Below are 15,613 nucleotides of genomic sequence, written 5' to 3'. Positions count from 1 at the left end.
CTTCATTGGTTCAAGCGCTAATTTTGTGCCCCAAATCCTACAGACTGTAGATTACGACACTGCACGTCTTCGATACAACCAAGGTGCAATAGCCTATCTTTCTACTGAATTCTGAGATATGAGATGCGGGTTTGGATGAGTGACTGTTCCACTTTTGTGCCCAAATCATTTAGGCTGAAAATATTTGCTTAATTCATTAACACATACTGAACATGCCTACCACTCTGCATAAAATTTAGCACGGCAAGGTTGATGTTTCAAAGGGGTATTGAAGGCTCTAAGGCCCCAGTCTGTGTCCATCAGAAGAAACTGAAAACCTTGCGAGACTCTGCTTTAATAAGGTGCACCACGTCTACTTTTTTCTATAAAGTTGATGGGATGAGGAGTGGATTGTTAAAAGGGTGATAGGGCCACTTTGTGTCTCTAATGAAACAAACTAAACATATTCTATTTCTAATTCTTATTAACAAGTCAAGATAACAATTATATTACGAACACATTTATAATATAGCATCTGACCTACAAGGTAATGAGCTAACAGGTCTCTCTTTCGTTTGAAAAAAAAACTATTTAACCTTCAATAACTCAATTTATTTTCTTTGTGGCTTTTCAAACTACCCTTTTTCTGAAAATAAAAAGGACCTTGTAGGTGTTCCTTTTTAATGATTACAGAATGGAACATTCTTAGGCCAGTCGCAGTTCTTTGTCACAGGATTGAAATAAAGACCCAAACCACAATCCATCAAATGGCTGATTCCGTTGGTACAACTGTAGAATTGCTTGCAAGTTTCCGGGTTAGGATGCAATCCATCACTGGGGCATATGACTAGAAAAAACAAATAAAAGAGTGTAAACCAAAACAAAACCAAAACAAATTTACGGGGAGTGTGTCCCTCCCCTTCCCTAAAAATATCACAATATTTACAATCTACTCATTAGTTTCTTAACTTTCTTTTAAGTGAACCAATTTTTGTATTTTTTTTAGCATGTCCCTCTCTAAGATTCTACCCCTTGCTCGAACACGCCCTGGAGGTAGTGACAGAACCTTCTTGTGGCACCCATGAGAGTAGCAGGCACAAGTAGGGGCCTTTCAATGCTAATTTCTGTCCTAGGCAACCAATGGTTACCCTACCAGTTATCCAACCATGATGTAGGGTATTTTGTGAAAGACATCACCAAGATTGGGTGCATTGTAGCAAGTAATGGCTGTCAAAACTAAGCCTGAGGAATCAAACCCCCTTGATATATACGGGAGCGACCTTGGTGCAATAAAACATCCTTTGGGAAGCAATTCGAGGTGGGAGATCGAAATTCCCTTGCTAGTTCAGGGTCTGCGGGTCAAGTACCGCGTGCTTTAAATAGCGGCGAGTCCTGAGTAGCTTTCACCCGTCTTTCGAAGGGAGAATGTTAATGATCCCCACCCAAGCTGGTTAACAGCTGATTTTTTGGAAATATGCTAATATGCTTTTTGATTTTTTGCTAAAAATTTGCTAATATGATTTTTTGTCAGGTTTTTACGAGTCGGACAAACACTTTTAGGCGGGGGGATTAGGTCCCTCAGCCCTCCCCCTTTAAATATCCCTGTTTACGACCTGTTTTCATTATGGACAACTGTGTGGAGCTTATCCTTTATTACTTGTAATTCATCAAGGCGATGGTTGACTCTAAAGAGTTAGCACTGAACATTTCCATAGAGATGGCTTAGCGAAGCAAGATATTGAAGGTTGCCCTTGGGAATCTGGTCAAAAGAGACAAAGACAAGATGCTCTGTTTGGGCCATGGTACGTATCGAATTCACAAGCTGTTTAAGTCCAGACGAAAGAGAAACATCACTCAGGTTTTACCGCCTCCGTATCAGTGTTTTTGCTACGACACTATGCACTATGATGGATTTAAAAGCTTCATGAAGGATGATGGCAGACTTAGTATATTCGCCCTGAAAATAAAGAGGTTTCATGGCTGCTATTTATTCTGGTTGGTTGGAGGGTGGAATTATTTTCAAATAGTAAATTTTTTTCTAAATAAAAATTAGAAGTTATGAAAATTTTTTAATATGGGAATTTTATCAAATTAAATGAAATTTTTGTTGTCACAAAAAAATTTGCTTTTAAAATAAGCCAAAATAACAGTTACCGTTCCTGATTCTGCTTAAAATTACAATTCTTTCTCATTTAACAGTTTTTTTCCAAAATACAATTTGAATTTTTGGCTACTATGGGTAAGAGTTCATTCTTTACTAGGTTGTATCTGATACTGCAACTATAATTTTTGTGCTGGATTCAAATAACTATTGCTGGGCTTTTAAACAAACTGTTTTTCTTGTCTTGAAAAATGTTTATTTTCCAAAACAAATAATGTCCTTAGAAACTACTGAGAATCGTAACCCAGAGGTATTGATTAATGTCAATTTGTTGGGTTAAGAATGCTAACTGAAGGCTTGAGTTAGAAATTGTGTAAAGGCTTGAACATTTTAATTTAAGATTTTCTGACTGGTCTAAAGCATAATTTCCATGATAGAACAAAAACAGTATTTAAAAAAGCGTATCTAATCTAGGTCTTTTCAACTAGTCTCTATTCTTTGTTTGAATTTCTCGCTTTACTTTCTTGCGGAACGATTAATGTCTACGAATTTTTTCAAATTGATACTATTTTTTTAAAGGCAAAATAACATCAAGCATTCCATTACAAAAGAATGCACTATTTTTCCTTGGCAAGAAACTTTTTTTTTTCCTTAGTCAGTTTTAATCCGCTCATCGACAATACGTTTGTCGATGGCTTGGCCTAACACATCTTCTCGTGTTGATGTTTTATTTTTTTATTGTTAAATATTCGCCAATAAAACGTTGCCTAATTCATGAAGAAGTAATGCTTTCACTTGCACGCAGACTTCGTAAGAAATCTAGAAGAAATCCCTGTGTCTGACAAGCCTTTTAGTCAACAACAACGAACACCCTTCTATGGTTTCTGTTTTTGCAGTAAAAATTTTTTAAGAGTAAAATTTTATGAAACAAAACTAAGAGTCAGCCCCGGAACTTCACATTTTTCCATTTATTTTTTATTTCTTATCCAATTAAAGGGACAATTTGGAATGCTAAATGAAATTTCAGCTAATCTAAATAGTTAAAGTATATTGCGGAAACTACTATGAAAGTTTCAAAAATAGACTAAACACTCCCCGAAAATAATGTCACATTAACGAAAAATTTGCAACACTGAAATTACTATGGTTAAAAACCATATACAGGGGAAAAACAATCCCCATCTTGAACAACAAGGAAAATCACCTTTTCACATAGGAGGCAGCGATTTATCTCTTTTCTCTTTTGTTTTTCTCTTGGATGATCTTGCAGGTTGTAGAATGTTGGGAGAAGGTTTATTTTAAAGAAAATTGCCATACCTAGTGCCTAAGTATTAGATATAGTGAAAAGAACATCGATCCCGGTGCCGAAGGTCATATATTAGCAAGAACTAAAACTTAATTTTTTAATTGTATTGATAATTGACTTAGAAAGTAACAAAAAAATACTTACATTTTGGGTTATTATTGATTTCTTTATCGCTGCTGTTTTGATATTCATTCTTTATAATAGTTTTTCCTTCCCTCGTTAAGGATCCTGCACCATTCAAATTCTTGTTGTGCTCATCAAATTTCTTTCTCAGCTTTTCAAACACGTCTTCTGCATTCGTTAAGAAAACACCCCCGTGATGTGTTCCTCCGCTATCTATATTCGTTACATTCATAATTTCAGTAGTTTGTATGAATTCTATATGTTTTTTAGTAGAATTCTGTTCGCCTAATATCTTGTCTAAGCGATCTTGTGAGATTTCCTCCTCTTTAACCAATTGACCATCACCGTCATAAACAATTCGACGAATCTCAGTAACCAGTTCATATTCATCCTCATACTCTGCAAAAGATTCCCCAGATTGCTTCCCAGGATTTTCTAAGTCTTTTATCCTATGGGTTTCTATGGAGGTTATATTTTCCTTAATTGTGAATCCACTAGCATTGACTGTTATTTTTGTTATATTTCTATGGTCATTCAATGCTACAGGTAAGCTAGATTTGGAGGTGCTTGTAGTTTTAAGAAAGTTGGGATCTATTATTTCAGACTCAAGTTTGTCAATGATGGACTTTTTAAAATTTTTATCTATCACCTCTGAGGTTTCCTTATCTTTAACTTCAAATCCACCAGCATCAACTATTATTTTCTTTACGTTTGAATCAACACTCGATGCAATTGGCATTCTAGATTTTGATGTGCTAATAGTTTCTAGGAAGTTGGGATCCAATATTTCAGAATCTAATTCATCAATACCAGAGCTCTGATGATTTTTATCTTCTATTCTAAGCTGTTCTCCCACAGTGTCGTAGCTAAAGAAATTTTCTTTTGAAGATTCAGATGAACCTTCCCCTTCAAAATTTAAATTGTTCAGACCACTTGAAGGATCTATTTTATTTATGTTCTTCACAGGCTTATCAGTAGTAGAAATAGAAGCACTCTTTCTTGGGACATTTAGTAAATCTGAATGTCGTTTCAGCAATAAAAGGTGTGGGTTATCTTGGCTCGTCTGGAGTCGGGTAGCGTTGCTATCTGCCACCTTTACCTCTGATTCGACAACATCTTTGATAAAATCTGGCTTAGGATAGAATTGCATCAGTTCTAAGACAACTGTTAGATTTTTGCACACATCTGGACAAGAAACAGTTTTTTCTAAAGCTTCGCATAAGGCTTTGATGTCCAGCTGGTTTTTATCAGAAAGGTGGCCTTCTGGTACCGATAAACTTCTACCCAATCCATCTATCGGAACTTGATCAGTGGCAGTATTATTAAGTGTGAAATCAATATCTTCAGTAATACAAATACGCTCAGATAATATATTTTTCTGAATTGCCACAAGATAGTCAAATAACTCAAGATTTATAGGTAAACTTTGATTAATCAGAGATAACCCCATCTGCACTTCTTCAATTTTGTTGTATAAAAGTTTTAAAGATGACATTTTTCTTGATGCTGTTGTCTTAGAATCAGGAAGGATTTTTCGTAAAGAAGTATTTATTATATCTAGTTGTACGGAAAGACGTATACAAGACTCAGTGAAATCAAGTTTCTGCAAGGTCTGATACATATCTTCGCGAGATATGCTCGACACCGTTATGATTTCTTCTTGAAAATTTCGAATGACTTTTCTAAGTTTGTCCGCTCTTTCTGCGTCTATTTTTCCATCTTTGCCGCTATTCATTACTAGCATATATTTCTGCAAGATTTCGCTGCTACCAGTTGATGGAATAGATGCTAGTACATCTGTAAGTGTGGCCCTAATGGTTTCAGAGAGTGATTTGAATAGTTTTGCAGTCTCATAATGTTCTGTTAAATAGTTAAATGTTGAGCTTTCAAAGATTTTAATCGTTGCAATCGGGTAACATTTCATTAGCTGTTTCTTAAGTTTTCCCTCATTAAGTACCTTTGGTGTAAACATTCTTTGGATTTTTGCTATATGATTAACTAGCAAATTTGTTTTATATAGTGGGGAGCATAAAGAAGCATTGTCAATAACACTGGCTAGCTCAGAATCTACTTCAGGTAATTTAGAGTTAGAGTTCTCGAGTACTTCTACTGCCAGATTCCATAGAGCTTCTTTTCTTCTTGTATTCTTATTTCCTTCTTCTTCTAAAAGTAAAATGAATCGGTATAGGATATCATTTTCTTCACCATTCGATTTTAAGATGTCTTTGTAGCTGGCAAGTTTCCACTTAGCAATGGATATATCACAAGAAATATTATTGTTTTTTGCATGAATCACGCTCTCAAAAATTGGCAATAATATGGACATGTCCTGTGGATAGTTTATAAAGTAAGATACCTTGCTTTCACTTTTCAGAAGATCGGCATACTCGTTAGAAAGCGAATGCATTATGTTTTCAACATTCACATCACTTGGATTTCCCGCAACGTAATCCTCAAAATTTTGAAGTTTTCGAACTTTAGCGACCACCTCCAATATGTTATCTTTTCCGGTCAATGAAAGTAATTTATTAGTGACGTTTTCTACATTTTTATAAATTGTGTCCTGGATTAGATTTTGTAAGATGTTGTTTATTTTATCATCAGTACCAGAAACATTTTTTAAAAGCTTAGATGTCCTTTTCAATAATACATTGGGTATAGTTTCATTAAACTTCAAGTTTTTTATAGAAATGGCTTCTTTAAGGTCCTGATTGGATTGTAAAAGTGACACTTCTTCTAATAGCACCTCAACTATTTTTTGATTACCTGGTTGTTTTATTCCTGTACCCACCTTTTCAAGAACGTCCGTTAATTCCTTTACTAATTTTTCTTTAGCTAAAGAATCATTCTTAAGTCTGTTATCCAATTCCTTTACTATCTCTTGAATTTTTAGGTCAGAGTTGCTAAGACCATTTTCTTCTTTGAATAAACTCAGAGCTTTGTTAAAATTTATTTCTTTCAATATATCGTCCTCTAGGCCACTGAGCAATGTGTGATTTAAAGCAAGGTCTTTTTTTGAGAGAATTGACTGAAGATTCTTCAAATGGCTCACTATGTCTTCCAATTCATCCATAGATTCGAAGTTGCTATAAGCTTTGTTCATAAGTTGGTCTTGAACTTTTAAAAGAGCTTTGTATTTACCGTCTTTAGTCTCCTTCAATTTTGGCAAAACATTTGTCTCTATGGTATTGGTAAGCTCTAAAAGAGTTTCAGACATATTATTACTGTCTAACTTATTGTGATTTGATAGTTCTTGGAGAAGCAAGTGATTTTTCTCAATTTTCCGTTGCATTTTATCCAGTCCGATAGCTGTTAAATACAAGAGCTGATCCAAGATGACGGATTCATCTGATCTATTACTTGTGTTTAATGTGTCATTTAAAATTTCCAGCTTTTCCTTCAATCCCTTATCTTCAATATATTGTATGATTTCTTCTATAGCCTCGGATATATTAATCTTATTCTCTTTTAAGGTTCTTTCATTTCGTTGCTGTAGTTTATCTTGACTCTTCAGCAGCAACAGCAAGTCATCAAAAAAATGTGCTACTTCTTCTGCAACCTGTGGTGGTTTTGTACTTTTTTCTTGTTTTACAACGTTTATCCAAATATCTCTACTACTATCATTCAAATCAGTGGCTACAGCTAGTGTCTCGTTCATTAGCATCTGTCGAAGTTCATCTCTAGTTTCCTGGTTTTTGATTTTTTCTAGCATCTTTTCTGGTGTTCTCAATGAAATAGTCACGTTATTTGCAAGCTCAGTCACAGTCGTTGGAAAAGAATCGGACAGTTTTATTGTATCTGCCAGTTCAATTATTGTATCTTCAATCTTCTTGTTCTTCAATTTATCAAGTGCATCTAGGTTTCTACTCAGCTCTAAAGCTTTCTCTACAGCTAATTCTGGTGTGCTGAAATACTTCTTATCATTAATATCTTTGAAAAATTCCAAGAATTCATTTGCAGATGCGTTTATTTCTTTTTCGTTGAGCTTTGATAAAAGTGATTTAAGATCCTCTGGATCTTCTGAAACATGACTAAATAGTTCAAGAACTCCACCATACGGCTCCTGATAATTTGTCTGATTAGTTGTATTTATGGTTACCAGGAAATTTTGCAAACCTTCTGTTAGCGGGTATTCCTTTTTATTATATTCATGAAGGCTCAAAATTCTTTTAATTATTTTTTTCCTCTTAATTTTCAATTTTTCATTTTCAATTTCTTCTTCAACATGTGATAGGAAGTCTTCTTGATTGTCATCGAGCTCATCTGTCTCTAATAAAAGACTAGTCAAATCTTCCAGATTCGAAAGGGCTACTTCGTTTTCAAAAATCTTTCCTTTATCCCTCCAAACATTTTCAATCAACGAAATTGCTTCTTCTTCATCTGTGATTAGGCAGTCTTGCTGATAAATAACGAGGCAAATATGGCTGGTAAGCTCTTTAATTTCGTTTGGGTTGCTCTTATTGGCGTTGACTAGACCAGCTGTCTCTTTGTAAATCTGATCAATTATTTGATCCACTTCTTCATCAGTTTTAGAAAAAATTCTCCTAGTTTCGGAAAACAGGTCTTGAATATTATCTGCTGAGGCTTTTGAAAGGCTTCCATTCGTATTAAGTAGATGATCAATCACTGTTATTATCTGTTTAATCTTTCTTCTTCTTCTTCCTTTTTTTGCAAAATCTAAATTTGATTCCATAATAGCCTTCTCGTTCAATAATTTTTCTTTTAACGACTCTTTTGGTGTTTCATTAGCTGTACTAAATGATTTCAGCATTTGAATGAGATTTTTCAGATCCTCTTCAATAATTTCTCCATGGTATTCGTCTTCTTCGATTATGCCTAAAAGAAAGTATGCTTGAAAATGATAAAAAAGCAAAATTAGATTATTTTAATATCAATTTGAAATTTTTTATATAGCTGTGGTTTTCCTTTATTTATGTTAATTCACACATTAGAAAAAGGAGGCGAGATATGAGGTAACTTGTAAATTCTATAGGGATAAAAAGGCTTTGGGTGTCTTCAGATTTTGGGGGATTAGGACTGGGAGACCTCCCCTTTCCTTTGCGTATATACTTTTAAGTTTTTATATTTCTATTCAAATGAAGCATTTTGGTTAACTTTATAGCAAGATTCCATATCGCGTCTTTTCTTCGAAATGGTGAGATTTTTTTCATAAATACTGTTGAGGGTTATACACGCGCCAAGGAGAAGGATGACCATAATAATTCTAAAAGGTAAAAAAGATTTCTAATCCTAAGAACTAGCGCTTTACTAAAACCTGGGCTTACTTGAGGTTCTTTTTTAAGGAATATAATTGTACGCTGAAATGATTGTAACGATATCATGACGTTCGCAAGACTATTGGGAATCTTATAAATTAGTCTTTTATTTTTCGTAGACTACATACAGAATCTTGAGTTCCTATCAAAATGTCCTCTTTTTTTAGATCAGTTTTGTGTTTTCAGTAGAGCACTAGTTTTAAAATTCCACGTATGTCGACAAATACCATGATTCAGTTTATTTGTAGTTTGTAAATATATCTTACGCAGTCTGCGAATTGATAATTTTGTATGTTTTGAGTTTCGATATCGCTCTTTCCTTGAAAAAAAACTTCGTTTAATTAATTATTTTTAAAATTGGATGTTTTATTTTTTTAGTTTCACGCCTAATCATTTTTCTATGAATTGTTGGCAATAACTTTCAGGTTCAGCATTTGCGTAACCACAAATCCACAAGAAAATTATCACTAGCATCTAATAACAACCTTTGAGGCAATAGAAATCCAACTTGTTCGGCAAAATAGTTCATGTTTGCGGAATCACACGTAACCTAGGAAAGAAAGTTGTCCCTAATAATTAGAAGTAACCCTGAGATAGTAGAAATACATCTTACATGACAAACTAGTTCACAGCTGAGGCACCATACGTAACCAGGTAAAGAACGAACACTAGTCCATAGTAACCGAAATTTTGACGGAAAGAAATTAAAGTTTACTGTAACTGCAAACAGGAATTAGATTATAATAAGTAGATGAGAAAAAGTCCCTCATTGTATACACAGTACTGGCGGGATCATTACTTGCTAAAAGCTATCCGCTAGGAAAATACAAGTAATTACTATATACTATATATAGATAGCATATAGTATATATATACTATAGATGGAAGAAACTGGAGTCTATTCGTTGTTGATGCACTGCCCCCACCCCTCAGAACTAAAAATGTAGAGTCATAGGAATTTTTACGGTAATTCTGCTATAAAAAAAAAATCCTGGCTTATGGCTTTTCCTAGGATACCAAAATCATTAAGTTGGAACCCAAATATTACATGAGAGCACGCAAATAAAACTTAAGTGGCATATTTTGTCCAAATCGATGTCGAAGAGGTATTATTGAATCGAAAGAAGCTATTGCCTGGTCGCAGCACATCAACTTCTTCACTTGCCATGGCGTATTTTTGGCGAAAAGCAAATATTTTGGAAATTTTTTAGATCAGGCACATTTGCAAGAGAGAGTCTTTGGGTCCTAGCCCCCTCCCTCACACCCAGAGGATATATATATATATATATATATATATATATATATATATATATATATATATATATATATATATATATATATATATATATATATATAAAGTGCCGAATGAGAATTTATGAGAATTTAAAGTGCCGAAACCCTATAGGCAAGTGTATTCTCCTGATGAGCCCTTGTGTTGGGTTGTTGCCTCTGAATTATTTGTCTTTATTGTTTCTATTGTTTAGTAAATGACGACTTATACTTATTGACGACAGGACTGCCTGTCCATGGATTATTCTTTATGGTTGATTGTGTATGGCTATGCTGTTTGACCTATGTGATTGTATGGATGGGTAGGGTTAAGGCCTCATTCAAGTGCTGGTCTATATTAATCACTAATTTAGGAAAACAGTCTTCCTTTTCTCCTTCTGTCTCTCTCTTTTTTTTTTTTTTTTTTCTTTTTTTTTAATGTGTTTGTGCTGTTGCATTGGTGATTTCTCTTTTCATAATATATATATATATATATATATATATATATATATATATATATATATATATATATATATATATATATATATATATATATATATATATATATATATATATATATATCTTTTATATATTTAACCTATTTCAAAGTTGTGCCTTCCTCCCCCTCCCCTACCTGTTTTAGGGATAAAAGACAAAAATACTTACGTTCTTCTACAGTTTTAATAGAACTGCTCTCTCCAGTAGGTAACTGGTAGTCAAAACTTATTTCATCAGTTTCACCTGGGCTACCAACTAGCTGACCCAATATATCCATTTGATTTTTTAACTGTCTTTTAATGCCTTGACCTATTGTATCGTTATTGTACAACTGATTTAATAGGTCTAGCTCAACTTTTGCTTTATCCACAGCATATGTGTGCAAATCTACCTTAGTTTTGTTTGCAACCTTTGGTAATCTTTCTGTATCATTGGCTGAAATAATCTCGTCCAGAGCAGTAACAAATAGTGGTCCTAATCTTACTAATTCTGATTCAAATTGTCCAGGTTCATGTTTAAAAATTTGCTGAATTACGGCCTGTGTATAATATCTCACATTATTTTCAGGAGATGAATTCAACTCTTCGTTCGTTTCAAATATTGATTCTTTTATTTTTGAAATTTGTTGCTCGTTATTTTGCAAAAAATCTTCAACTAAATCAGCGACTTTTCTTAGAATTTCTGGTTTCGAGTGTTTAGTTTTTGGTGTGTAATTGGCCGCTTGATAGTTCTCAATGTTGGATTTGATTTGCGTTAGAATTTTCTTATTAGGTAAAAATTTTCGACTTGATTTAACGTCTTCGTTGACAATTCTCGCAGACAATGCTTCTTTTATTTCTTCCATGACTTTCAAAACACGCTGGTCGCCAGTTAGATCTTCTAACGGTTCTTCTTTTTCTTTTATTAATGTTAAGGCTTCTAGAAAAAGTTCTTGGATCCTTATCCCCCTCAAGTCAGTATCTAAAACACAAAATAAATTAGTATGACATATAACTGGGAAATACATATCCAAATATATATCTAAAACATATATATATATATATATATATATATATATATATATATATATATATATATATATATATATATATATATATATATATATATATATATAAAGACAAAATTCAATCAGGCAAATATATAAACAGGCGAAGTTTCCCTGGCCCCTACCCCCTCAAATACTAATGAATTCCTTATCCTCCCTTGAAATTACTATAACACTAGCTAAGTTTATGTTGAAAGAGGAGCCCTAAAAAGAAATAGATTAAGACTTTAATGATGGTAAGTTTAAAAACCTTTTCCAGTGCGGGCTGAGCTTTTGTTTTATCTACAAAGACCTCAGCTTATATTCAGTTCTTATATTAATTTTACTATTTCCTATTGCCTCTTGCACTTTTCCCATTTTTTGTGTGGATTGATATAGCAACGTCGTCTATTGAATTGCGTAGTGAAGAATAAAGAAAAGAAGAAAGCGCATATTAGGCAACTTCCTTTTTTAACCAATTACATAAGACATCTTATTACACTATGGAAGTGGTTGAAAGGCTGATAATTATGCCTGAGCTACATCATAGTGACAATGGTGGATAGAAGTAAAATTAAATACGACTGTAGTCCTAATCTTCAATCCCATGTGCAGTGTGGTGAATGAAAGTTGGCGAAAGAAAAACTACTATTCTTTGAAAATTTTCAAAAGCTCCCAATTAATTGTCAAACACCGGAGACTTTTTTTAAATTCTGCAATCCAATGAAAACTAGTCTCCTCGAAATGTGTCGCATGAAGTCTCTTTATATCCAAATATTAGCATGCTAGTAGAAAGCTTGCTCCTTTTTATTAAAGAAACGCTAGGTAGTTCATATCAGACCCTTCCTTCTAATCTTTTAGTTTATACCCATTTTTATCGCATTAAATTTGGAGCAATCTATATCAGGAATTAAACAGTTTCGAATTATACCCCAATTTATATGGATGAGTTTGATGGAGTTTGTCCTAAAGAGCACAGCAAAGACGAAGAAAGGAGAAGGAGTCAATTGAGGAAGTAAAAATCTCTTAGACTTAAGATTGTCTTGACGATTTAAGCTTCCTAGATGAAAATGTTATCAAGATGAAAAAAATGGAAGTTTTGAGGGTTCAGGGTGCAAGAATTGGTTTGAAAATTAATGTTAAGAAGACTAAGTCGTTAAAACAAGGAATAAGTAAAGGTGAAGAGGTGCAGTTCACAGTTGTTTTCCATTGTTGTAAAAAGTTTCAAACCATAGGTAGATAAATCTACGAACCTAGATTAGAATATTGGAAGTATGGTTCTCAAGCTTAGACCCTCCGAAAGACGGATGATGATTTTCTAGATTTTTTTTTTCGGTGAAATGGCCTATGCATTGTTTTCAGTACCCAACTGACTGACCATATCTCAAACAGTAAGCTATCCGAAATACGTGGTTCAATCCCACTTTTTTGGGCTATAGTGAGAGAAAAATAGAGATGACTAGGACATGGTCTGCGGATTAAGGATAACAGATTGCCCAAAGATCGTCCTTGTCATAAGGAAATGTTGTAAGAAAATATTTAAATTAAATGAGGAACTCTTGGGCGGATGTAAGGAGGGAGGCTATGAATAGATTAAGACGGAGGAGGAGCGGGCGTAGCTGTATTGGTCTCAGGCTGCTTAATGCTACAGTGAGTGTTTAGCAGTAGTAGTAGTAGCATGTATCATATTCCACTTGATTAGTTTATGCTTGGTCGTTACTGATAAGCGCAAATCTATATATATAAAAATAAGTTGTTTGTCTGTGTGTCTGTCGAGTGACGTCATGTCATCAGGTCGTCATGAAGTTAGTTGTCGTCATGTTTGTTATGACGATGACGTCATTAAAGGTATTTAAGAAAATTGTTCAAAGACAAATTTTTAATTGTAAGAAGATCGTGGACGGAAAAATGTTTAATTGTAAAATGACTGAAGAACCTACAATGGCAACAGCCGAGGAAGCTGCTCAAAGAGTCTATGCCAAAAAACTTGTGGCTGATAGAGAAAGTAAGAAAAGAAAGCGTGCCGAGGAAAAACTACAAAAAAAGAAAATACTAAAAAAACTAAAAAAGCTAAAAAACTACAAAAAACTAAAAAAAGGTAGAAAACTAAAACTAAAAAAGAAAAAAACTAAAAAAAAACTAAAAAAGGTAAAAACTACAAAAAAACTAAAAAGAAAAAAAACTAATAAAAAAACTAAAAAACTAAAAACTGAAGAAGAAAAAAAATAAAAAAAGGAAAAAAACTGAAAAATAAAGGAGAAAAAGAAAACTAAAAACCGGGACACAGGGAATATAAATGACGACTGGGACACTCAAAGAGAAATTACAGACTGGGACACTGGGACACAAATAACGACCGGGAGATATAAATGACGACCGGGACACTCAAAGATAAATTACAGACCGGGACACCGGGACACAAATGACGACCAGGACAACGGGACACAGGGAATATAAATGACGACTGGGACTATCAAAGAGAAATTACAGACTGGGACACTGGGACACAAATGACGACCGGGATACTGGGAATACAAATGACGACCGGGGCACAGGGATACAACTACAAGGGGGATGCCGGGGACACAGAGAGATATATAAATGATGACGGGGACACAGGGAATGTTCGATTAGCAATCACCATCAACAAAGCTGAAGGGCAATCATTAGAAAAATGCGGTATAGATCTGAATACGGATTGTTTTTCCCATGGACAATTTTATGTTGCATGTTCAAGAGTCGGTAAACCTGACAATCTATTTATATGCACAGACAATGGGACATCGAAGAATGTTGTATATTCGCAAGTTTTACGTAGTTAAAAACAGATATATACTTACGCGCGCGGGGGGCTGGGGGGTGGGGCGTTTGCATATGACGTCATTATAAGTACATAAGGCAAGTTTTACATAGTTCAAAACACATATATAAATCTATCTATATTCATAGGTGGTACACAGGGACACAAATACAATGGCGCGTAACCAATATGGCGCGTAACAACTTACGCGCGCGGGGCGGCTTGGGGGGCGCGAAGCACCCCCACAAGCTAGGTGTTGGGGTGGCGCGAAGCGCCACCCCACCAGCTAGTATAAGATAAAATAATATAATATTATGTACTATATCCTCCGAAAAGTTGGTCGCAAACTCAAAGCTGTTTGAATTCAAAGTTGATTTTTGGAGAAAAATGAAACCAATACTTAAGAAAGGAAGCTGAAATTTCAATTATCACGCTACTGGGATTTATGGATTGTAACAAGAGAGTAAAAGAAAAAATAAACTTCAAAAAATTATGAAAGGTGATACTTGGAATTCGTAATCTTGCTGGTTTAAAAGGTTTTATTCGAGTGCCCCATGAGTGATGAAGAATAGTTTCCATGACGTAATTTACAACCTTCTAGAGAATAAAATTATGTATATAGCCTACACTCTCAGAGACAGAGAAGAGAACTGCAGAAAAATTCTAGATTTGCATTTAAGAAACTGGAATCAGGATTGCAACTTGGAGGGAAAAGAGGAGAGGAAAATTCACCTTCTTGATTTTGAGTCATGCCTATTTTTATATATAAAAAAATGGTTCTTCACCCCTAGACCTTCTAAAAGAATAGCTTTATTTTGTACACAAACAAGATTGAAAAAATTCTTACCTACCCTGTACATTTTCGCAAATTGACACTCCTGACTTTAGGGAGGGCAGGGTACAGTGTAATTGATATGCTTATATAATTAATCGAAACATCCTAACAGATTTATACAGTCAATTTCGATTTTAAACTTACGTCCAGTGGCGTGTTTAGAATTTCCGTTCGGGGGGGGGGGGCAGTGAAAAAGCCACCTGTAGCCCAGAAACTAAGTATATTACTGTCATAGTTCCCTTTTTGGGCTTATTTATTATTATTCTACTAAGATAAGATAAATAATGAGTTTCATTAACCAAATTGAAGAGCTGTAAGGATTAACAAGATCCTCGAATCCGATAAAAAAAAAACATAAGCACATTAAATACTTTTAACATTTTAATCCGTCTTGATTTCCCC

The 15,613-nt window shown here is 34.3% G+C and overlaps 1 protein-coding gene across 2 annotated transcripts in view; it reads right to left on the bottom strand.

Moving 5' to 3' along the window:
- Positions 1–471: 471 nt before the first annotated feature.
- Positions 472–15,613, bottom strand: part of LOC136031836 (uncharacterized) — a 74,472-nt gene continuing 59,330 nt past the window's right edge. For both annotated transcript variants that reach the window (XM_065711671.1, XM_065711672.1), the window contains exons 7-9: positions 10,721–11,512; positions 3,531–8,345; positions 472–826 (exon numbers count right to left, since the gene is read on the bottom strand). In XM_065711671.1, the coding sequence (XP_065567743.1) occupies positions 660–826; positions 3,531–8,345; positions 10,721–11,512 (5,774 nt within the window). In that variant the 3' untranslated portion in view covers positions 472–659. The remainder of the gene's footprint in view (positions 827–3,530; positions 8,346–10,720; positions 11,513–15,613) is intronic.

This window comes from Artemia franciscana, chromosome 10 (assembly GCF_032884065.1).
Source record: "Artemia franciscana chromosome 10, ASM3288406v1, whole genome shotgun sequence".
NCBI classification, from domain to species: Eukaryota; Metazoa; Arthropoda; class Branchiopoda; order Anostraca; family Artemiidae; genus Artemia; species Artemia franciscana.
This window is presented reverse-complemented; position numbering and strand designations above follow the sequence as displayed.